Source organism: Epargyreus clarus, unplaced genomic scaffold (assembly GCF_041222505.1).
Source record: "Epargyreus clarus isolate Ecla_fem2 unplaced genomic scaffold, WU_Ecla_fem_2.2 ptg000035l, whole genome shotgun sequence".
Taxonomy (NCBI): domain Eukaryota; kingdom Metazoa; phylum Arthropoda; class Insecta; order Lepidoptera; family Hesperiidae; genus Epargyreus; species Epargyreus clarus.
This window is the reverse complement of record NW_027332240.1, coordinates 7,415,689-7,441,491: the sequence shown is the minus strand read 5'-3', so window position 1 is coordinate 7,441,491 and position 25,803 is coordinate 7,415,689. Positions and strand designations below refer to the sequence as shown.

The window sequence follows — 25,803 nt, the reverse complement described above, 5'->3', positions numbered from 1 at the left end:
TGGACGTGTATGCCACCTGATGGTAAGTGGCTACTGCCGCCCATGGACATTTGTAATCAACCCCAGATAGGATTAGATATTCCTACCTGAGGTCGGCCACAGATGCGCTACCCCTGAAGACTAAGCTGGAACGCCTCGGAAAAGTCTGTCTCCCTTACCACACCCTTCAAACCGGAACACAGCAGCGCCTAACACTGCTGTTATTACGTAGAAATAGGTGTGGCGGTGGTGCCGCCGGAGTCGAACCACAAAGGGTTCTACCACCTTCCGAGGTTCAAATCCCTGACCTTTGGTGTGTGAAAATTAGGTACAGATATTAAATATAATTATAACTTGGTATAATGGTACATACATTACTTGCACCATGGAGAATTCTTTAATATTTTTTTAATGTTTGAATGTATGTTCTACCATTTCGCAATCGCGCTCTTACTCTGAGAGGGGTACCGTGCCCAGAAGTGGGATAGTAATAGGGTTAACGATAAAACAAAGTTCTTCTTAACTATACACTATATGATAATATAATACCATAGATTAGTAAAGATACTTCGCCGCCTTGAAATTGAATGAAGCCTAAAACGGCTTATTAGTAAGTTCTTTTTTTGAATTCTTGACAAAAACATTTTTAGACAGAATTTACGAATAAATAACGAATACTACGTAATTTACATAATAAATAAATAATTATTTCAAATATTTTAGGGACATTTTAGCACGGAGACGTGGCAAAACTTTTTTACGCAACTATTTCAATTCTCAAAACTGGGTACATTTTCTTGTTAGGAGTGAGTAATCTTTACTAATCTATGTATAATACTAAGACACTTCCAGATTTCCTATATCAATAAGTAAACGGCGTTGTAAAAAAATCCCTTATTGCCTACACCGTGTAATAAGGGTCTCTGCTTACAGGATTGAGGTCGCATTTTATTGTCCCGGACATAATGCTCAAAGTTACCGAGCCATTATACTTGTAACGAAATTTTGATAAATTAAATGTAATGTATTTATTTTTGTTGGGGACGGTGTCTTTTTCAAATTGTCAGGCACAATAGTAATCGTAAGATTGCGTTTGTTTAATGCACAAAATTACAGTGTGTAGTTTTAAAGGTGGTAGAATGTTCTGGTTCGACCCCAGCCCCTGGCACCACCGCCACATCTATTTCTGCTTAAAAATAGTAGTGTTAGTGCTACTGTGTCCTGGTTCTGCACGCTCGTCTGCTACTCCTAAATTATAAAAAACATACTTTGGCCCCTTACATTTAGGGTTTAAATCTCAGACAATGATTTTTGATAATTATTTACTAGATTTTACATATATGTGAAGCAGTGATATCCTAGTGGTTAAGAAACGCGGCTTCTCGATCGAGATTTCCGAGGTTCAAATCCCAGGCTCGCACCTCTGATTTTTCAAAATTATGTGCGTATTAAAAATTAATTATCACTTGCTAAAACGGTGAAGGAAAACATCGTGAGGAAACCTGCATACCTGAGAGATTTATAAAAAATCTCAAAGGTATGCGAAGTCTACCAATACGCACTTGGCCAGCGCGGTGGACTATGGCCAAATCCTTCTCATTATGAGAGGAGACCCTTGCCCAGCAGTGGGACGTTAATGGGTTGATGATGACATATATGTGTATACTATACTACTATTTATACAAAATGACTGGTGTGTGCAAACTATGTAGTAATACAATGAAAGGAAATGTAGTTTGCATGCATTGTAACTGGCGTGGCTGGACTAAAGGTATTATGTAAATTATAACGAGCTAGCGTTTGGAATTAGAATTCTGCTTGAAACTACAGATGTTTCTTATTGGAATAATAGGAGAGCTGGCACCAATTTTTAAGTAGGTATTCGAGGCAAGCTGAAAACTTGTCACGTACCTCTCCTATTATTAAAAAATAAGGATTGATTTAGCCCTCATACACAAGCTAGTTCAGTGTTGGGATATAAGCAAACTAAATGATTTATTTTGATCCGTGTTTTAAGTCAATGTTAAAGTCTCATAGCTACGAATTTTATAATTGTAAAATTTAAAAGTACTCGCATATCTAGAATATGTAATATACAGTAAACCTATCAGAAATTTACTATTTGCTACCAATTTTATGAACTTTCGGGTAACATCACCAGTACAGTCAGCAAAATATATTTTTAATTTCGATAAAAAGAATAAAGTCCACTTCAAAGCTTGGTTGTAAACTAAAAGTTCAATACGGCTCGGGTAGGCGTAGTGTTGGCTCTAGCAAATACTCAACTCTCTGGCTTTGTACCTACTGCGGACCTTACTTGTGTTAGGAAGTTTATTCACTCGAATAAAACCCACCACCTCACCCATATAAACGGTACTTATTCTTTTGCGATAAATGTATTTTTTTCTATGTAATTGCTTGGAGAAACTCGTTCTTCGTAGTGAGACTTCGACTTTGTAACTGCCTTTAAAGGTGGTAACAAGTGATTACAATTCTTATTTTAATTTCTTTGTGATTAACATTGTATAAGACTCCATTCCTATGCAAAATATCTAGGTACCTAAGTGTCTGTATCCGATTTAAAAAAAAAGTTATGAAACTCAAAGTATTGAAATGGATACATCTAATGTATCCATATGAAGTTGGAAGTCCCGTTCTATACGAAATTGATAACAATTTTCAATACGCAGCAATAGTTATCACTTATCACTTAGCAATAAGTAATCTCATTTGCTAAATCTGTTAAATAAAAATTTAGGCAGAAAACACATGAGAAAACTGTGTCAATTTTAAATTTTCATTTAGCAATAGGTAAGCTCATTTACTAAATGTGTGTTTGAGAAAACTGTAATATTGCATGAATATGTAATATAATATTTCATATTTCATATACTCGTATTATTTATCATTTTAAATTCACATGTTAGAGAAGCATATTTGCGTTTATTTCTAAACATCTATTGTCCTAACTTCAGCGGAGTCGGGCATTGTTCGGTAACAAATGAGCATGGCATGAGCCGGGCCTTTTTGTAACAACAAGTATTATTTCAGGGTAAATACAACTGAGTTGCGGTTTGTACAATTTTATTCCGTTAGGCTGCTAACATGCTGACGACTGTCTTTAAAGGTAGTTAATTTCACGTTGTATTTTTTTGGTGGTAAAAGTCGTATAAAACGCTATTACTTTGAAAAATAAGTACCATGTGTTTGTGTACAATTTCAAAATAGAAGTGATTTTCAATATCAAAGATCTGTTATCAACTTAAGACAGGATTCCCGTTCTATATGAAGTTGATAACAATTGTCAATAGGCGGCAAAAATTACTTAGCGAGAGGTCATTTGCCAAATTTGTTAAATAAATAATTATAGTTCAAAAAACTAAAAAACACGCTTTTATGATAAAATCAACTAAAAAGTAGAAAATAATTTTCAATCTAAGAATCAATTAAGGAACAGTAAATAGTATAATTGTGGAAAAAGTGTGGGGTGCTTTTCGAACCTGATAAATGGAGCACCCCACACTTTTTCCACAATTATACTATTTAACTAGGTAAATCATGTTGAAAGATTCCGTTACATACTAACATACTAACATACCAACATACCAACATACCAACATACATACGTCTGAAGCTAATAAAAGCGTGTTAAAAATCTAGACCGACAACACACGAGAAAACTGTAATATTAGATTATCTGTAATATTGCATGTATGATATTGTTTTACATTTTAAATTATTTATTCACATGTTAGAGAAGCATATTTGCGTTTATTTCTAAACATCTATTGTCCTAACTTCAGCGGAGTCGGGCATTGTTCGTTAACAAATGAGCACGGCATGAGCCGGGCCTTTTTGTAACTACAAGTATTATTTCAGGGTAAATACAACTGAGTTGCGGTTTGTAAAATTTTATTCCGTTAGGCTGCTTACACGTTTACGACTTGTATTTAAAAGTATAAAAAATCTTGAGGCAAAAAACCTACGGCGTACTGTGTTATTGTTAGAAGGGAAAGATAAAAGAGCAAGGCGTTCTAACTTAGTCCTCAGGAGTGGCAATGTATCTGTGATGAATTGATTATTTATAGATGTACCTACCATGAGGTGGACTGCACGCTCCCTTGTTACTTGTTCAATAAAAATCATCGAAGTCTTTTAAAACAGAACCTCCATCTAATAATATTGAGGACACAGAAACCTTATAGTAGAAAATCCTCTTTAAAAACAGAAATCATCTAATAATAATAATGAAACCGAAAAGTATTATTAAACAAGTAATTCATTTAAAAAATCAAAAACCCGACTGCACCAAAAAGGCTGAAGTAGAATTTTCAAAAGCAGTGAAATAGGCATTTCATTACATTTATCCAGATAGCCAAATACAAAGTTTCATAGTAGCTGTCTACTTCAAAAACAAAAGATGTTCAAACAATATTATCCTATTTTAATTATCTTCGTAGTTCTCATTTACGCTATATAAAGAACCTATGTCTAAAATTCCAGCACGCTTAAGTTCGGCGGTTTCCCTTTGCGTTGATCTCTGGCACAGCAACTCATTCAGACTTTAGTCAGACAGTCATCTCGATGTGTATATAGGAGTATTTATGTACTAGCTGACCCGGCAAACGTTGTGTTGCCACATAATAAAAAAATGTTAAGGGTGAACAACCCTTATCACTTAGGGGTAAAAACAAAATAGCTAGTGGCCGATTCTCAGTCCTACTGAATATGTATATAAAATTTGGTGAAAATCGGTGTAGCCGTTTCGGAGGAGTACGGTAACTAACATGATAATTTTATATATAAGATATATTATATATTGTATGTGTAATCTCCTCTTAATTTCCTTTCTTTTGACACCCTACTCGATAGGTTTGGTTAACTTTTTTTAAAACGTGTAACTATTTCGCGAAAAATTCCACCATTTACGGTCTATAAAATATATAAATTCAGTAAATCAAAGTTTCGGTCATTATTTTACCTCGTTAGAGTTAGTATTTTATATTATTTTTATCCAACAAGCCTGATAAAAAATTTCATAGAGTTTGCTTCAAAATTGACGATTATTCAAATGAACTTTTAACCCTTATTTTACCCTCTACGAGGTTGATTTTTCGGAGGGGGGTAAATAAGTGCGTGTTTGTTCCTATCCAGAAAGCCAAATACAAAATTTTATAGTAGTTGCTTCAAAATTAAAGGATTTCAAAAAACTGTTTTCCCCTATTTTACCCTCTTAAGGGTAGAATTTCCAAAAGGCCTTTCTTAGTACTTATTCACGCTATATAGAGAACCTATGTGCGAAATTTCAGAACTGTAAGGTCCTTGGTTTAGGCTGTACGTTGATTTCTGAAAAATGAAAAATTCATTTAGTTAGTCAGTCAGTCAGTCATCTTGCTGTTTTATATATATACAAATATGTTTTTATAATCTCCGTTTAATTTCCTTTCATTTGGTACCCTACTCGATAGGTTCGGTTAACTTATTTTTTTAAATGTGTTACTATTTCGCGCCAAAAATCCGTCATTATGATTATTTTTTACTAACATCTATCTAAGGACACTCGGGTAATTGATACAAATATAATGACACCTTAACTGTTGAAATTCATCCAGCCGTTTGTTAGATCGGATCAAATAAAGAAAGACAAACATACAAGATACGCGCGAAAAACATAACCCTTCCTTGGCAGTCGGGTAAAAAGTTGGAGAAGTAAAATCACACCTGGAAAAGTTTTTCAATAAAGGAATCGTACAGTTGCATTTCCGGTGGCAAAAAGTGCTAATAATTATATTGTTGATTAGCATTTAAGATTTTTAACTAATCAAAATTTTAATTGTTTTTCAGTCCCCTTAAATAATAAATATCTTGTAGCGATGCGCTGCTACTGCGATCCGTTTTACAAATTTGGTATTTTTTTTTTATAGTATAAGAGTAGCAGACGAGCATGCAGTCCATCTGATGGTATGTGGCTACTGCCACCCACGGACATCTGTAATCAACCCCAGATAGGATTAGATATTCCTACCTGCGGTCGGCCACAGATGCGCCGCTATCCCTGAGGACTAAGCTGGAACGCCTCGGAAAAGTCTGTCTCCCTTACCACACCCTTCAAACCGGAACACAGCAGCGCCTAACACTGCTGTTTTTAGGTAGAAATAGGTGTGGCGGTGGTGCCGCCGGAGTCGAACCACAAAGGGTTCTACCACCTTCAAATCTTTTATTTTGCGTCATACGGTCGCATTTGCGCGACAAAAGTACGTTTGTAACCTACTTTACTTTGTCGCAGTTGCTCAGTAAAAGTACGTTTGCAGGTACCCTTATTTTACTTTGAGGCTTTGTCCGACGGCTAACAAATGAACTCGTGTGCCCGGCCTTTTTGTAACTTGGCTATTATTCCACGGTTACATGCAACTGAGTTGGTTTTATTAAAGACTAACCAGACAGACTTCTTAGATGTATTCGTATTACATTAGGTACTTATAAATGGTCTTTTAGAAGTACATTTAAAAGTGAAAACAATGATATGGTACAAAGGAGGAGGTACCTCTACTACACCTATTTATAATGTTAAGTAGTTCTTACGTTTTGGTGAAAGGGTGTGGATGCAGATGTAAGTTCATCTAGATCATAGAAAGCGGCTGTCTTAGTCTTCAACGCATCCGTGATGCGCAGATGGAACTCCTGTCCTATATGGAAATATCACATATGTACTTGATTCGGCTGACGATCATATCATTACCGAATATATGAAATTTCTACTTAAATTTTATTAAATTTAGTAACGGCACGTAGCTATGCTTTAGTGACAGTAGATGAACAATTTCTCTAAAAACTGTTCATCTCCAATATTTAAGAAGAACAATACCCAAAAGAGACATCTGTATTTCTTATAGACATCAATTATCCGGGTATTGAACCCAGAACCCTTTGCGTGTCAGACAACTACGCCATATAACCTTGTTTATTGTCCTTATCAATCCCAGACATTATCCATGATCATAAAAATCAAACACGAAAAAGTAATTTATGAAACAGGCATGCAATTTTCGAATAAAACTTTAGGTCCATTTAACTTGTACAATGACTCAGTGTGGTCTTTTGTGGTTCTTTTACCAATATTACTATCAACTTCAGTGTAAAGTTCTCAATTCAAAACTATTTTTCATCATCAAACTCTTACTATCCCACCGCTGGGCACGGGTCTCCTCTCAGAATGAGAAGGATTATTCCATTGTCCACCACGCTGGCCAAATGCGTATTGGTAAACTTCACATACCTTTTGATTTTTTTAAGATTTCTCAAGTATGCAGTTCTCCACACAATGTTTTCCTTCACCGTTTAAACAAATGATAATCTTATATATAACATTCTCGTGTCACAATGTTAGTTACCGTACTCCTCCGAAACGGCTTTACCGATTTTCACCAAATTTTATATGCATAGTCAATAGGTCTTAGAATCGGCTACTATCTATTTTCATACTCCTAAGTGATAAGGGTTGTTCATCCTTAACATTTTTTTTTATTTATATGGCAACACAACCTTTGCCGGGTCGGCTAGTTAATCTACAATACACACATACACGCTTGTTTATTACCTCAATTTAATAAAAAACATCGGTAGCAGTGTGAGTATACTTGTATTAGTAACTGATCATTTGTTCAATAAAAAAACCTTACACGAATAGCACTGTGAGCGTGGTTGAAAGAACATTTATTAAGATAAATCGTCAGTTACCAATGCAAAGCGGAGCTCGGTCGCCTAGATGCTAATTATGCCATACTTATTGCTATAGCAATGTATAGCCTAGAGCAAGAACATCTAGAGCGTGAACTAGACCTGGGTTACCCGCATGAATATTTTTTCCCACTATTATGGGTACGCTTGTGTGTGTATATTTTTATATTATTTTCTTGTGCTCCTATATTTTTACATGCAAATGACGAAGAAAATGAGCGTGCACTCCATTTATTGATAACTCTTTGCTTCCATTGGATAGTAAGCGATCTCTGGGGGAATGGACTTTTTCCATGAAAACGCCTGATAAAAGGTAGCCACAGTCACCCACAGACATCTATATTTATTCTGTATGGAAACAGAGGTTCTACGAGAAGCCGATCACAGATGCGTATATACGGATTGAAACTGTCGCCTAATATGTATCATACTACTGTAAACATTACAAACTTCCATCAAAACGCAGAACTGATTCACAGAATGTAAGATTAAGAAACAATATGTATAAATATTATTATGGTTCTTAAACTAGTAGGTAAGTTTTAATTAGTGCCAAAAATTTCGAAATAAAGAAATACATAAACAGAAATTTAATCAGTAACCAAATCAAAATATAATTCCAAAATTACTTAGTAGCTAAATATTAATTAGTACCATACATTTCGAAATAACGAAATACTTGTAGTTAGAAAAAAATTTAATCAGTGACTAAATCAGAGTATAATTCCACTAGGTTTCAAAACAAAAAGCTGCAGTGACAAAAGGGCAATCTTAGACCTACGTCGGTCTGTCCTACTCACTAACAAAAGACGGTACATTACTTATGGATAGCTCTTTCTGTACCCTTACCATGAGTTTTTACGTTTTGACAAATATGACTGTTTCGGTTATTGTTTACGTATTTGCCCATACATATTCCAATCAGCGCCCCTAGCGGATTGTATCAGAACTATAGTGTCAGTAACGTAACATTAAATGTCTAAATTGACAAATGGCGTTTTGTGTTTTGTCTCTCTTTTTTTTCGAACATGTGACGCAGACAAAAAGACTTGAGCACTTCCTTGTTGTTACGTTTACTCAGTCTACTGAAGCAAACGGAACAGAATAATGGATTGAGTAAACGCAACGTAAAACTGTGGCATGTTTTGAAAACTCATGGTAAGGGTACTGTTCTAATTACTGCAGTGGGGCTGCGACAGTAAATAATGAACTTGAGAATGAACTGTGTTATATTTTAGAAGCTTTTTATTAACCATGGTTATATGTATAGGTTAAACTTTGAACAAAAAAAATACTAATTGTATAAAGTTAGGAATAAAAGTACTTCGCAACAAGTGGTTGAGACGCGGTCTCTTATCGATGAGTCCGAGGTTTATATCCCGGGAACGCAAATCATTTTTTTTTTTAAGTTATGTGCGTATTGTGAATTAATTAACATTAGCTTTAACGGTAAAGAAAAACATCAAGAAAATCTACGTACCTGAGAGATCTTAAAAAATGTTCTCCATAGTATGTAAAGTCTACAAATTCGCACTTGGCACGTGGTGGGCTACGACATAATTCTTCTCACTCTAAGAGGAGACCCGTCCCTAGCAGTGGGACAGTGATGGGTTGGTACTTTCAAATCAAATATTTTTTTTTAATTTAAAATAGGTTCGTTACAGAGCGCTCTTTGAATGTCATTACATCTACCGCCATTTAACAAGATGTTTCGTTATGGAGAAGAAGTGGCAAAACAAACTCGGTTCGAAAAACATTACCCTCAGCAGGGGGCTTTAAGCTTCCATCATCAACCCATCACTCTTCCACTGCTGGGCACGGGTCCCCTCTAAGAATGAGAAGGATTAGGCCATAGTCCTCCGCGCTGGCCAAGTGCATATTGGCAGACTAAGTTTTACCCACATAAAAAATCTCTACCTCGTTAGGCACTATGGTTAAATTGTAGCATTTTAGTCTAGAGTCTAAGCTAAAATCTAGACACGTTTTCAAGTTTATTCTTTACTGGCACGTTTAATATCTTGGCTAGAATTGTTGTCTGACACAAAGCAGTGATTGCAGCTGAATTGCACTGGAAGTGGGTAAAGAAAATCCAGGAGGAATGGAACAAATAAATCAGAACAACCTTATATACAGGCCATTGTTTTGTTCTTTGTACAAATCACAAAGAACAAAGGTTTGAAAATTAGTTACATATTTTTATAAAAGACACATTTGCAGATTAATTCTTAGGAAATTGTACCAGAAATAGTTTGGTCAAGTATATCAGATGAATTCTAAGATAAAATTGTATCAAAATTCTCCGCAATTCATGTCTTAAAATTTTGAAAGATATTTTTTTATATTCAAGATCAACTGACACGTCATTTACAATCGTATGTTAACAGGAATAAATTGTTTTATAGTAATTCAATATCACGAATAATTATGCTAAATAATGACTGCACAATTATCTCTGCTATGATATAATGCTACGAAGCTACGCGCTACGGTCGCAGGTGCTACGTTTCTACAATATTCGTAGCGCACATTCTACGTAATTTGTAACCTTTGTAGCTTGTGGGGTAGCTATGTTTTAAATGTAATATAGCTTGCAATATGAAACAAATTTAATGAATACATTTTTTTATAATACAGGAGTAGCAAACGAGCGTGCAGTCCATCTCATGGTAGGTGGCTGCTGCCGCCCATAGATATCTGTAATCAACCCCAGATAGGATTAGTTTCCTGAGGTCGGCTACAGATACGATTACCCTTAAGGACTAAGGAGCAAATTAGCATGCAGTCCACCTGACGGTAAGTGGCTACTGCCGCCCATGGACATCTGTAATCAACCCCAGAGAGGATTAGATATTCCTACCTGAGGTCAGCCACTGATGCGCCACTACCCCTGAGGACTAAGCTGGAACGCCTCGGATAAATATGTCCTCCTTACCACACCCTTCAAGTGAGGACGCAGCAGCGTTTACTAGTGCTGTTATTAGATAAAAACAGGTGTGGCGGTGGTGCCGCCGGAGTCAACCATAAGTGGTTCAGTACCACCTTTATTTTTTAAAAGGCACGACTCTAGATTTGACTTTCCGAATACTGGAACCTGTACCATCCCGTCCCACAGTGATTTATGGAGATATTTTGTTACTACGCCATTTATCGGCCCTTTTAAACCAGTATCAATCAGTAGAACATTCTGGAATATTGAGATTGAATCCCTGATTTACCATGGAACTAAAATAAAGCGTTCTTCCAAAGTATTTGATCATCCATCATATTCTATCGCATAAAACTTATTCAAACCGTAATCGGTCTCCATTGAACGCATCTGTGGCCAAAACTATTCTTTATGAGCATACTAGTCTTTCCTGCGGCTTTGCTTATGTCATAGCACACTGAGTATTAAGGGACATTTAAGATTGGTAACATGATAGAACCCAAACTGTTTTATTGCACAGTTTAACAACTAAAAGATTTAAATCTTTATAACAATAGCAATGTAATGAAATTTGTATACATTTCTTGAAAATGTAGCGGTCATTCTTGATAACAATTTCGAGATATATACCATTTTTTTCTTTGTGTTACCTAAAGGTCCGTTTGATCATTCTCATATTGAAGTGACATCCTGACTGAAGTATTGGATTATATTGTTATTTCACATGGGTCTATCCCAGGTTTTTGGTTTCAATTCTCAAATCAAATGGTGTCTGTACTAATATTATAAACAGGAAAACTTTGTTTGTTTGGTTGTAATGACCATTCATTAAAAACTACTGGACCGATTTTAAAAATTCTTTCACCATTCGAAAGCTACATAATCCACGAGTAACATAGGCTATATTTTATATGAAATATATTTGATAAATAGATTTTGAGGCGGTACAAAATTTACCGGGTCAGCTAGTATTTTATAAAGAAACGAAATAGTGGAGGGACTTTTTATTACCGTCTATTTGTTGTTCGACACAAAACCAAAATATTGGTCTAAGTGGTCTATTATCTCAAAAAGGTTAAGAACTGTTGGTCCAACTGGATATTGGTGTGAATATTCTTACAACCCGTTAGAAAAAAATCTATAATTATGCACATGTTATGATTTACGACCTCACAGATAACTCAATTTCATTGTATGTATATAGAAAAGTTGTAAACGTAACTTACGGTCGGAAAACTTTATGAATCTCCATAACGGTCCCGGTCTATCGCTGGTGATTTCACGCTCTTCGATTCTAAGTTTTTATTTTAGTGTTAGAAGGTTAAGTGATTTGTGGTCTAGACGATTTTCTTAAGTATTTTGTTTAAAAATCTCTTAGTACTCATATGCTTTATAGAAACTCCTGTACCATTTTTTTACGGAAGAATTCTATACCTAAGCTGGGGTAATAGTAAAGTTACCGTAAGGTGTACCATTATTTGTGCAACCATTTTTTTGATTAGCTCATACAGAGAAAAAAAATGCCATCGAACAAATATACTTAATTAAGTAATTTATTTTCAAATATATTTGTACATTTTATTATATATTTGTCGAAAGATTTCCAAGCTGGTTAGGTGTATCTGAAGGTCGTTCGGACATCTTCAGATCGCGTGGGCGTTTTTGTGCAAGTATTTACCAAAATATAAGTCTCACATTATAATCTGTATAACTTGCTACAATTAACAATGACCAAAAAATATTAAAACATTACGAAAATAAATTACGATTAAGAGCAAATGGGTTTGCAAATGACCATCACTTGCGAGTCGCTGTGCAGGAATGACGACGCGTCCGCCATGACACTTACAACTCCATTCGGATGTAGGTACCCGCTCTTAAAAATAAATCAACTTAATATCAACATTAATTGATTGACGACCCGCGTGGCGGAGCGTCCACCATACCGGTCTGACGCGCAAAGGGTCCCAGGTTCGATCCCCGGCCAGACAGATGTCTAAATGATGAATTTAGATTTCAGTTTCTGGGTCTGGGTGTTTGTGTATTTGTCTATGTGTGTGTCCATGGCACCCACGACACAGGGAATCCTAGTGCGGGGCTGTGAGTGTAGAAAGCGTTTATTAATCTCAATTACCCGAATTCTAATTTATTTATAAACATTAATCGATTAAAACAAAGCACGCGCCGTTATATATTATACATTATTATAATACAGAATTTATCATACCAGGGTTACAAAATTATTGTAGGCTTCAGAATAAAGTTATTTTAACTGGGGTCGTAAAAGCGGCGAAATTGCTACAAATAACAATTAATTATTTTAATCTGTTGACTGCAACGCATTTCAATTAGCACAAAATTCCGTGTTTGTGCTACAGTAAATTTCGGACATTTTGATTGAAATATATTTGTTATTAATTAATGTTTGCTTTAAAACTACAATATTATTGTAAACATTTAAGTAATATTATGCTAATAAGATTTTATTACAATTAGTAACGAAATTAGCAGTCGGGTATTAATGTGAACAAAGTGCAATACGCAACTATGTAATAATTATAACTAGTGATAGCCTATAGGTTTTAAATTCTATCTTTCGTGTTAGGTTCCAGGATTCAAATCCTATACAGGCATACCATATGTGATTTATCAAAGTTACGTGTATATTAGAATTAATTATCAGTTTTATTATCTACCAGGTACTCACGATATGCGGTTTTTTATTTCTTTATTGCCAATATTTCGACCCAGTTGCATGGATCGTGGTCACGGCGAAACTGCGGTGGCGGGCCGAAACCGTTGACAAGTACTAGTGGTAGATTAATCAATTTACCCTACATACGGTAAATTGATTAATCGGGTACGGTGGTACCCGTTACATAATAAAATGTCTCAGTTCCGCGATCATTTCAGTCTAAAATCATATAATTATCAGTTATCACTTAATATGACTCCCCGGGGTTGCTCTCTTTGTAGATCTTTTTTATCATTATACAAGTAGTAAACAAGCATGCAGACCTCCTGATGGTTAGTTTGTAGTTTCTTCTGTCGCCCATGTACGACGGACGTCTGTAGTCAGCCCCTGATAAGACCCCCTGACTAGTTTCCTTTTTGACGTTGGCCGCAGATGCGTATTTACCCCCTGAGAACTAAATTAAAACGCCTTGGAGCAGTATGTTTACCTTACGCTTCAAAGCAGAACACAGCAGCGCTTAACACTACTATTAAGCAGAAATAGATTTGGCGGTGGTGCCGACGAAATTGAACCACAAAGGGTTCTACCACCTTCGAATATGATAATCACATATTCTGACATTGGTCACCCAATTACTCCTCAATTACCCAATGTGTACCTACAGAGCTTACCTAGATCCATTACGATCTACCCAAACCACGATACTATACATGCATTTCCTAGTACCTAGTACCCAGGAATTATCCATTCCCTTTACACGCGTACCAAGTGAAGCCTCCATTAACTGACGCTGTTCTAATTATATATTCGACACACATTTACATTCGTGTGAGTTCCGTTAACATATCCAAATCCTGTTTGCTTATTCGTAACGTTATTAAGTATTACTGATATACGTTACTGAGCCAGTTTAAATATTGTTTTTGAGTGTATAAGTTTGAATAAAATTGGTATTTAAAATGGGCACGGGTCTTCTCTCCAAATGTGGACTGGTAGACATCACATAAGAACTTTTTTTAAGGAAGTCTTAGATTTTTAGCTTTTATCGCGATTAATTCTAATATACTCACATACATATATCGTTCTGGGATTCGAATCTTGAACCCTCAGATTTATAAACCGAATTTCGAACACTAAGCTATAACTATTTGATAATGAAAATCATGTATTTTTTATATGTTACTATATTTCAATAAATTTCTGTTTTTTTTGAGTCAATAAATTTAAGTCTAAATAAGAATCTAAAATAACCGCATTTACCTCTCGTTCGTTTTTAATATGTAAACCAAGTACAAAAGCAATTTTGTATTTCACTCTTTACTAATACGAGTTATATTTGTGTACAAGGCATTTGTCCTTTACATTCCGAACTCCATTTCCGTAGAGTCACGCTAACCATTAACACAGTTAACAAAAGCTACCCCGAATTAACCCCAAGTAAGTCATGCAAGTTATTAATAACGTATGAAGATTGATTGGCTATTGTGTGTGATGGTGCATAGTTCTGAAGTTGATCATTAGCCATTCGAGCCATTTATAGAGTTAATATACATAACATGTATATTTTATATCGATATCATCAACTTTGCACATAAGCTTGTTAATATGTTCAGAAAGGATTTTATACAATATATTCTTCCACAATTGTAAGAATTAAATGACATTTTATAAGTAAAGTAAGATCAGATATTAAAAATATAAAAAGATTTAAAAGTTTTTAAAATAATTAAAAAAAAGAACAAGTTCTCGAGTGTGTTAAGTCTACCAAACATGGTGGACAGTGTTACGTGAGATAACCTTATAGGAGTTTTCGTTATTTTCATCTTACATCTGCCTAATAATACCAGTGGTAAAATCGCTAGGAAGGCAAACAGACAAAAAAAGTGGAGACTAACAGTGTGTAATCTAAATATTATCGCTTTGATGATAGTAGAATTATGACCATGTTAGACTGAGAGCAACATCATCATCATCATTTTTTGAAAGGTGAACTAGTAAGGTTCAATCGAGAAGGTACCACCGCCATACTTTCCAGAATGAAGCAGTTCTGCGTTCTGCGTTTGGATGGAAAAATGTGGATGCCAGCTGACTTATATATCTATATGAGGATGAGGCAATCATCTTAGTCTTCAAGAACAGCAACACATCTGTAATCGACTTCAGATATTCTTTATGGTGTTAGTTATAGACCTCCACAAGTCTGACTTATCATCAAGTAATATTCATACTTATTTTCTACTTCAATCTCATACAGAAACTCATTCACACCGAAGTCTTACATACAAATATATACGCTTGTAGCTTTAGTTCGCGTGTCTACGACTCATTAGTCATGTCTAGTTTGTTTATTAATCCGCAAGTAGCAAGTTCGGCTTTAACGTTTTACTGGCAGCCTAATTGGCTTAGAGAGCCTGTGTTTATTTTGGAAGTTTTATTGTTTGCGTAGGCTTCACGGAATTAATAGTGTAATTAATCTACTATTTTATATATTGTTAATAAAAAAAAAGTACTAAGCATGCAGTCCACTTGATAGTGGTCTCTGGGGTGTACGACAAATTCCATGCAGAACAGAGATTCTACTTAAAACTGATATCAGTACCCTTAAAATGAGTTTTTACGTTTTGACAAATAAGACTGTTTTGGTATTTGTTTACGGATTGACCCATACGATTTCCAAGTTCTGACACAATCCGCTAGGGGCGCTGATTGGAAATTGTATGGACAAATACGTAAACAAATTCCAAAACATTTACGGATTGACCCATACGATTTTCAAGTTCTGACACAATCCGCTAGGGGCGCTGATTGGAAATTGTATGGACAAATACGTAAACAAATACCAAAACAGTCATAATTGTCATAACGTAAAAATCATGGTAAGGGTACAGGTACGTTGCTACTCATAAAAACTAAGATGGACGCCTATTATGTAAGTCAGCTGCAGTAATAGTACATGATTTTATTTTTTATGCAGGCCATTTAAACATAAGCACTTCCATAAATAAATGTGTTTAATCAACCTCTGAAAGCCTTATGTCCTGAATTTACTACCAAACTCTTAACGCCTCGTATAAGTATCTCACCCGTACCACACTCTCTAAGCCGAAGTACAACTACTTAACACTGCTGCTGAATGAAACCGCAAAAGGTTTCACCTTATACAAAAAATAAATTTAGTAGCATAAAATTCTGAATATGTTCTTTGAGGTGGAACTGTGTTGGGACAAATCGGTACAAAAATAAACTTTAAAATGCTTGTTCGTAGCAAGCGGTTCATGTGAGTTACTTAATTGCTCTTAACCTTGTTTAATGGGGAAGGTTAACCGCCAGTTACGTGGTGACTGCAAACGATCGCCTTATTTTTGCTTGTTTCTAATTTAGAGGTATAAAAATAAACTTTAAAAAGCTTGTTAGGAGCAAGCAGTTAACGTGAGTTACTTAATTGCTCTATTGCGTAATGGGGAAGGTTAACCGCTAGTTATGTGGCACTACAAATGATCGCCTTATTTTTGCTTGTTTCTTATTTAGGGGTACAAAAATAAACTTTAAAAGGCTTGTTAGTAGCGAGCGGTTCATGTGAGTTACTTAATTGCTCTTAACCTCGTGTAATAGGGAAGGTTAACCGCTAGTTACGCTACCAATGATCGACTTATTTTTACTTTTACTAATTAAGCGGTACAAAAATAAACTTTAAAAAGCTTGTTAGTAGCAAGTAGATCATGTGTATAACTTAATTGCTCTTAATCTTGTGTAATGGGAAAGGTCAACCGCCAGTTATGTGTCACTGCAAACGATCGCCTTATTTTTGCTTGTTTCTAATTTAGGGGTATACAAATAAACTTTAAAAGGCTTGTTAGTAGCAAGCGGTTCATGTGAGTTACTTAATTGCTCCTAACCTTGTGTAATAGGGAAGGTTAACCGCTAGAGTTACGTGGAACTACGAATGATTGCCTCTTTTGCTTGTAGTTACTAATGTCCTGTTTTTAAACTTTAAAATGCTTGTTGTTTTAAAAGTAGCAAGCTGTTCGTGTAAGTTAATTGCTCTTTTGCGTAATGGGACGATTAACCGCCATCGTCTTATTTTTTCGTGTAGTCAATGTCCTATTTTTGCTTGTATTTTTATTAGTATTAATGTAATTGTATCAGAATCTTTGCAGTCTGATTATTATTAATGTAGTACACCGACATGTTTCATTGGAAAATTATGGTAAGGGAGACATAGTAATCCGAGCCGTTCAAACTTAGTCCTCAGGGATAGTAACCGACCTTAAATACGACTCTAATCTTATTTGGGGTTGATTACATCCATTGTCCATGGGAGGCATTGGCCACTTAAAATTATGTGCACTGCACTGCACTAATGGACTGTGTGCTCATTTGTTATTTCTATAAAATGAAAGACACAAGACTTGCTATAATTACTGCAAGTATATTTTATTTTCAAATTAATCACAATTGAAAATTGTATTGTACTATTAATCTGGCTTCACCCAAACCATTTTAAACATTTCTTACAAATAAGCGTACTCGACAAAATAATCTACTACGTGTATACTTAGCCTAAGACCGGCGCATAACAATATTATACGAGGAGCAACACGCGCTGAACCGAATAAACAACGTATTTGTGAAATTTCGTGAGCTAACGAGCAGTTCCGGACCACTGAACAATTGCAATGACAGATAACCGTTTTGTGCACGAAACACAGTTTTTCGTCACAGTTGCATTCAATTTATATCCAATTATATTGAATGTTAAACTCTAGTTATATGGGACATTAAAATAATCAGAAATGTTGTTTTGTCAAGTTATTTAATGTTTTTCCCACTATAATTTGCGTTACTTTTGAACTTAGAAGGTCATTTTTGTGTTTTGATATAATGTTTGTTTTTCTTTCATGAAACGGTATATTGTATATCTTGATATTACAATTTGTCTTTCATTAATTCGTTTTCGTTAATATTATTTCTCACAGATTGTTAAAATAAAGTTAAATAGGTTTATTTGACCATTTTGCATATTCCACAAGAATAAACATATTGTACGGAATAAAAATTTGGATTATGTGTACGTAGCCTAACACCGGCGCATAACAGTATTATAACAACGCGTTGAACCGAATAAACAAAGTATTTGCGGAATTTCGTGAGCTAACGAGCAGTTCCGGCCCACTGAACAACTGCAATGACAGATATCCGTTTTGTGCACGAAACACAGTTTTGCTACAGTTTTGCATTATATTTCCGATTACATTAAAATACACTTTTATTTCAAATATATTCTAAAGCTGATACAATTTTTATTCTCTACATTTTTATGATACTATTTTATTCACTACATTTTTATTAAAGTGAAGTAACGAACAAACATATAATTTCTATATAGAAAGAGGTGCTACCTATAGTTCTGATACAGTCCGCTAGGGGCGCTGATTGGAAGTGTATGGGCAAATACGTAAACAAATACAAAAACAGACATTTTTGTAAAAACGTAAAAACTCATACTAAGGGTAGCGGTATATTAATGGAATAAAACTATTTCTTGGACCAATTTACAACATTTTATTATTCTCGCGCAAAATGGTCAAACGTCAAGAGCGTTCTTTTTCTTTTTTATGCTAACTCATACAATCGTACCAGCCAGAGACTTTATAAATGGGCACTTATTATTATAAAAATAACACATCATGAACATAACACAAAATAATTTATTAAGATAATACCTACTATAATTAAATAATTTGATAATATTTCTAACAATATAAAAATAATACAAAACTTTTATGTAACATTTGACTGCGTAAAAATCTGAGTTTATTGCGTGCCCGCAGTAAATTGGTTTCCAACTCCTCAGCCCGGACGCAAACAATAAACTGTTTACGATTGTCGTTCCAACGTTAATTCGGCTGTGAAATTCCTTATTGCAAGGAAATCTGCCAATATTTCAGCTGATTGCCGAATAAAGCTTCAGTCTCGAATTTATTTGGCGTTGATTATAAAAAATATAAAGGTTTTTGTTGGTTGTGACTTGTTTGAATCAAATGTCATTGTTGAAGCTGGTAATCGAACAACGAAGGGTTCTTCGTTGTTCGATTTTAAAAACATCACTATCATACGATTATGCTTAAGTTGTAAGACGTGTAACTGAGGTATTTTATTTGTTATAATATAGGAGCAGTACACGAGCATACAGTCCATCTGACGGTAAATAGCTACTATCACCCATGGACATCTATAATTAACCCCAGATAAGATAAGATTCCTATCCGAGGTTGACTACAGATGCGCTGCTACCCCTGGACTAAGCACTAAGCAGGAAATGGAATGCCTAGGAAAAGTATGTCTCCCTTACCACACCCTTCAAACCAGAACACAGTAGCGCTTAACACCGCTGTTATTAGGTAAAAATAGGTGTGGCGGTGGTGCCGGAGTTGAATCACAAAGAGTGTTACCCCCTTTAGTGTGTGCTTAAATAAATAGAATAAATAAAACAAACTACAGTGCCAGTGTCAGTTGTGGTAGGTATCGGTCATCCGCCGAGGGATTACTGGACATGACGCGGGATTTCGGTCCACTTTGTTCCGTTCCGTTAAATTTTGTTGCAAAATTTTCCAAACTTTTATGTAACTTGTCGGGGCTTAGTGTATTCCGAAAAAGCTTTGTATTGTAAGCCCTTAAAGGTAATGCTACGCGAATTCTCTTTGACTGGTCTGATGGTGAGTGGTTTAATTCGTGTTCAGACATTTTTACAAATAGAAGTAGTTATAAACGTTTGTAATCAACCCCAGATAAAATCTGAATTTTATTGAATTCGGCGGAAAAGCGTAGTTTCCTACCTATCCTGAGGACTAATGCCCATTATTAATAATCAATCGATTCAATACTTTGCCTACCACAGGTCGAAACTTGAAAGTTATATTAGGCATTAATTGACAAATTGCTTAAAATCTAAAAACCTTACCAATTCGATACTCATTTTAACCATACCGTTTCCTTACAGTTTATCTTATTACCGCCTACATAGAGTTATAGTATAGTAGAAACTTTACTATTTCTCTGGACAATAATCTAGAATTTTCAATTAAAAATTATTTGCCAAATAATACATTTACAATTGAACATTAATCTCTTTCGATGCGAGAAACACGAGGTATTATTACATATTGCTAGATAAATAACGTTATTTCCCACGCGACTCGTTACGTGTACAATCAAATCTTCATCTTCGTACAAATCGTACAACGGAACATAAATTGGACTTTAGTTACTATGACCTATATCGCCACACATGTATGTAGTAATTGTATATCGTATATGGAATACGAATTCCTTGTCTTTAATATTCTTTGCACAGAGTTTAAACACCGGTTCTATAGGAAAAGAATTAATTCAGCAATGTATTCAATAATTTGTACAGTTTTCGCTTTTGATTTTGTTAGAAAGATATGCGTAAACTTTGGGATAACTAGACATAACGCTTTCTACACTCACAGCCCCACATTAGGATTACCTGAGTCGTGGGTGCCATGGACACACACATAGACTAATACACAAACACCCAGACCCAGAAACATTAATCATTTAGATATCTGTCTGGCCGGGGATCGAACCAGGGACCCCTTGCGCGTCAGACCGGTATGGTAGCCGCTCCGCCACGAGGGTCGTCGTTTCGTCGGTTTCGCTCAATTTAGCGTACGCGCTATAATGCTGTTATTGGGCAAGAGTTTCCACTCAGAATGAGCAGGATTAGGCCATAGCCCGCCTCGCTGGTCAAGTGCGAATGGGTAGACTACACATACCTTTGAAAATCTTTTTTTAAGATTTTGCTTACCAGATGCAGGTTTCTTCGCAATGTTTTCCTTTACCGTTTAAGCAAGTGAAAATTAATTTCTAATACACACATAACAATGAAAATCAGACGTGCCTGGGATTTGAACCTCGGACCCATTGACGAAGAGGCCGAGTTTCTTAACCACTATGAAATAATATATAGCTAATTATATTTATTAGCTCGTACAAATACAGAATCAGGTACTGATCAAACTCGTAACCATAATAGGCTTTATTAAATTTCCTATATATTTTGGGTAATTAACACAATATTGATAATTACGACACGCTAGCATCCACGGTACATGGCACTTAATTAGTGATAATGTATACGGGCGACAGTGCTCACTAATTAAATTTTAATAATCTATCGCCCGTTATTGATAAGCAATCTGTCCAATGTTTTCGTATCAAAGCTCGACATTTAACAATTCCTTTATTTTTTGTTTAACTAAACCTGTAGGGGGTTTATCTGTAGGGGGAAACCTTCAAAAGGTACCCGACGACGTGGGAGCGACGCCGGGTTATGTGGTATTTTTACCGCACTAAAACCCCCCCGGTGGCCGTCCTCAACGCTTGTTGGAGAACTCCGGGATCTCCGACGGAACGCAACCGGAGTCCTCCAAGCGCGATGCTGCCCTGCCCTGCCCTCTGCCCTGGGGGAGCAGTTTTCGCACCACCCACAGCATCTGGTGTTTACAGATGCGACCACACATACCGCCGTCCTTCCTGCGGTTGCTTGCTGGAAGGTTCGAGCTCCCACGCTTAAACAATTCGGATAAATTGACTATTAATAACGCATTATTCCTTTAAAAATTCATAAACTAATTGTTTTAAAAGTAATATCGATTACCAAGATTATCTTACTTATCTGTGGCCGTAATCTCGCATGACATTGACAGCTAATAACACTCAGTGTTGTCATATCAAGCGATCTAATTGCCTAACTTCATGGCAAGCGGTAATATTCACTATAATATACTGGTTTTCGTGATGACTCTGCCTTCGTGACAATGGTATTAAAATAACTTTACATACATAATTGCTTATATTGTGTTATATGAGGTGAATACAAAGTGAAAATTTTATGAGTAATTTTTTTGTATGACACTAACTTTACATTTTAACATGGTCAATAAAAATTTAATGTAATATAATTTTTAATGTTGATTGTATTAATTTTTACCTGTATTTCATAAAAATAAGAGTATCAGTACTAAGACAGGAGTTTTGAAAAGTCATCAACTGAATGAATTAGACAATCAAAGATTGGAAAGTTAAAGAGCTATTTTCTTTCCATATGTTGAGAACGAATTTTCTTGTGCTTTTTTTTAAAGCTTTTTAAGTGTTAAAAGCGGTAAAACAAACAATGATTGACCATGCCGGACTCTAAAGCTGTTATGTATTTATTTAAATGGTATAATAACGAGCTATTTATTTAATTTATTTAATTTAATATAGAACATCTATTGTTTTCCCAAATTACTGTTTAGTATCAGTAATAAGGAAATAGGAATTTTATAGCCCCTCGTAAATTCCCGTAGGTTTCAGCCGCTGTCGAACTATTCCGTCAATAGGTTTGCGTAATGACCCGTCGTGTATAAATGAACGGCATATATCGTCACGGAAGAATGTACGGAACCATTTGCTAAACGTCGCTTCGTATTGCTTCAATCTGTTGAAATGGTGCACATTTTAAGTAGTTTATCGGCTAAATTAAAAGGTATAAAATTACATACTAACTCAGTGAGTATAAATGAACGGTATATATCGTAATGGAAGAATTTACTATACTATTTACTAAACGTCGCTTCGTATTGCTTCGTTCTGTTGAAATGGAGCGCATTTTAAGTAGTTTATTGGCTAAATTAAAGGTTTAAAAGTACATAATGACTCGGCATGTATAAATGAACGGCATATATCGTCACGGAAGAACGTACAGAACCATTTGCTAAACGTCGATTCGTATTGCTTCGATGTGTTGAAATGGTACGAATGTTTCGTAGTTTGTGGGTTAATGAAAGGTTTAAAATTGCATAATAACTCGGCTCATATAAATGAACGGCATATATCGTGACTGAAGAATGTACGAGACCGTTTGCTAAACGTCGCTTCGTATTGCTTCGATCTGTTGAAATGGTGCGCCTTTAAAGTAGTTCATTTACTAAATTAAACGCATGAAATTGCATAATAACTCTGTGTGTATAAATAAACGGCATATATCGTAACTGAAGAATATATGGGACCATTTACTAAACGTCGCTTCGTATTGCTTCGATCTATTTAAATAGTGCGCATTTCAAGTAGTTTGTTGGCTAAATTAAAGGTATAAAAGTACATAATGAGTCGGCATGTATAAATGAACGGCATATATCGTCACGGATGAATGCACTACACCATTTGCTAAACGTCGCTTTGTATTGCTTCGATCTATTGAAATGGTGCGCATGTTAATATAATAGTATGTAGGCTAACTTAAATGTATAATATTAACGTTAGGCTAAATTTATAGTATGAAATTGCATAATAACGCGGGAGTGTATAAATTTACAATATACATCGTATCGGAAGAATGTGCGAGACCATTTGCTAAACGTCGCTTCGTAATGCTTCGGTCTTTTAAAAATATGAAAATGTTGGTGGCACGGAACCCTCCGTGAGCGTTTGACTTGCACATGGCCAATTAACCATTAACCATTGGCTAATGTCCACTTAATACCAGACAACGACTTCAGCAACAAATTGATTGCTAACTTAATTAACCAATATCCCGAACTCTATCATTAATCGTCTGTCACATCATAACGTTTAATACATTTTTAACGAGCCCCTAATTGTTTTCCGATAATGTTGCGAATGTTCTGAACAGCCAGACTATTTCCAATGAACATTGCCAATAATCACTGGTATGGTCTATTTAAGGAGAACTCTGTGCTTCGAGTACAGGGAACCATCACTAAGCCTAATTACCTTCAAAAAAGCAGTTTGAAAGTAGAACCTCTGTGGTTCGACTCCGGCAGCACCATCACCACGATGCACATTTCGGCCATATAACAGCAGTATTCCTTCCTCCTGAGGTATTCCCAGAACGCTATGACATGGGGCTCTTCAAAAAAGGTGCAAAAAGAGCTCTCCTTCAAAGCCGGCGATGCATTGGCGACTCCTTTGGTGTTGCAAATATTCACAGGCGACGTTGACTACTTTCCATCAGGTAGCACGTCTGCTTTATCGTTAGGCTCGAATAAAAAAAATTAAAAGAAAAGTATTAAGCGCTGCTTTGTTCTGGCTTGAAGAATGTAATGAAGGCATACTTTTCGAAGGCATTCCACATTAGTCCTCCGGGTAGCGGCGCTTCTGTGGCCGTTCTCAGGTAGTATTCTATCTGAGATTGATCACAGATGTTCATGGGCGGCAGTAGCCACTTACCATCAGGACTGCATATGCGTTTGCTACTCCGATATAATATAAAAAGTATCTCCTTTGTTCACAGGTGATGAGTTCGTCTACCGAGACGTGTGGGGCGGAATCAGCATCATGTTCGCTGCCAATCAGACCTCAAAAACCTTGATGCCTAATACGACATACGTAAGTAAATTATATAAGATTTTGTTATAAATGGTATTCCAGATAATATTTAAGTTGGTAGAATCCTTTGTGGTTCTCCTGTGGCACCACCACCACACATATTTGTACCTTATAACAGCAGTGTTTAGCGGTGCTGTGTTATGCTTGAAGGAACATACTTTTCCAAAGCGTTCCAGCTTAGTCCTCTGGGGTAGTGGCGCATCTGTGGCCGACCTCAGGTAGGAATCTAATCTTGGAGTTGGCTATATATGTCCACGAGCGGTAGTAGCCACTTACCGTCAGGTGAACTGCGTGCTGGTCAGTTACTCCTATATTTTAAAATAAAAAATAATTTGGACTTAACACCATGTATTATATAAGTAACTTTAAATAAAAACTATGTCATTGCGTCTCTACATGAGAGCGGTAGAGTGCGGAAGTACGCAGAGTAAACTTTCAAGCAAAGCACGACTCGTACAAGCTTATATTTTCTTAAAAGATTTTTATTATGTTTATTTCAATCATATTCTAAAAATGTTACTACGAAAAACGATTTAAAGATTTAACTTCCTTACTTAATATTAAAAATCCGAAAGTAACTCTGTCTGTCTGTCTGTCTGGCTATCTCTTCTCTGTTCTCTTCTTGATTTTAATATTTTGTAGAAAGATTGTTTGAGACCCGAGAAAGGACATAGGAAATCCGGATTCTATCCCGGAAATCCCACGATAACTGGGGATGGCGATCTAAGATCGATTAATCGAAGAATCGATCTTTTGGACCAAAAAGTTGATTATTTTATTAGTAAGGATTGAATCGTAAACTATGCATTTGATCAAGTGATGATCTTTAGCAAAGTTGTTGTCCATGAGCCCACGAAGGTTCCAGAGCTCGTACGACCTATTTTCGCCAGATGGTGCCACTGTCGTTCCAATGAAGGTACGAATTTTCAGTTTTATGTATGTTAGTATGTCATATTATTTTCTTTTAAACGCGGGCGAAGCCGCGGGCAAAAACTAGTCCTATATAAAACTTGATGTTGTCACCGACGCCCATAGCAATTAGTTACTAACA

At 35.7% G+C, this 25,803-nt stretch overlaps 1 protein-coding gene across 1 annotated transcript in view; it reads left to right on the top strand.

Annotated features, from left to right (window-relative positions):
- Dpp10 (Dipeptidyl peptidase 10) overlaps window positions 1-25,803 on the top strand; it is a 139,943-nt gene that overhangs the window by 35,766 nt on the left and 78,374 nt on the right. The window contains exon 3 of the mRNA XM_073092276.1: window positions 24,658-24,752. Within this exon, the coding sequence (XP_072948377.1) occupies window positions 24,658-24,752 (95 nt within the window). The remainder of the gene's footprint in view (window positions 1-24,657; window positions 24,753-25,803) is intronic.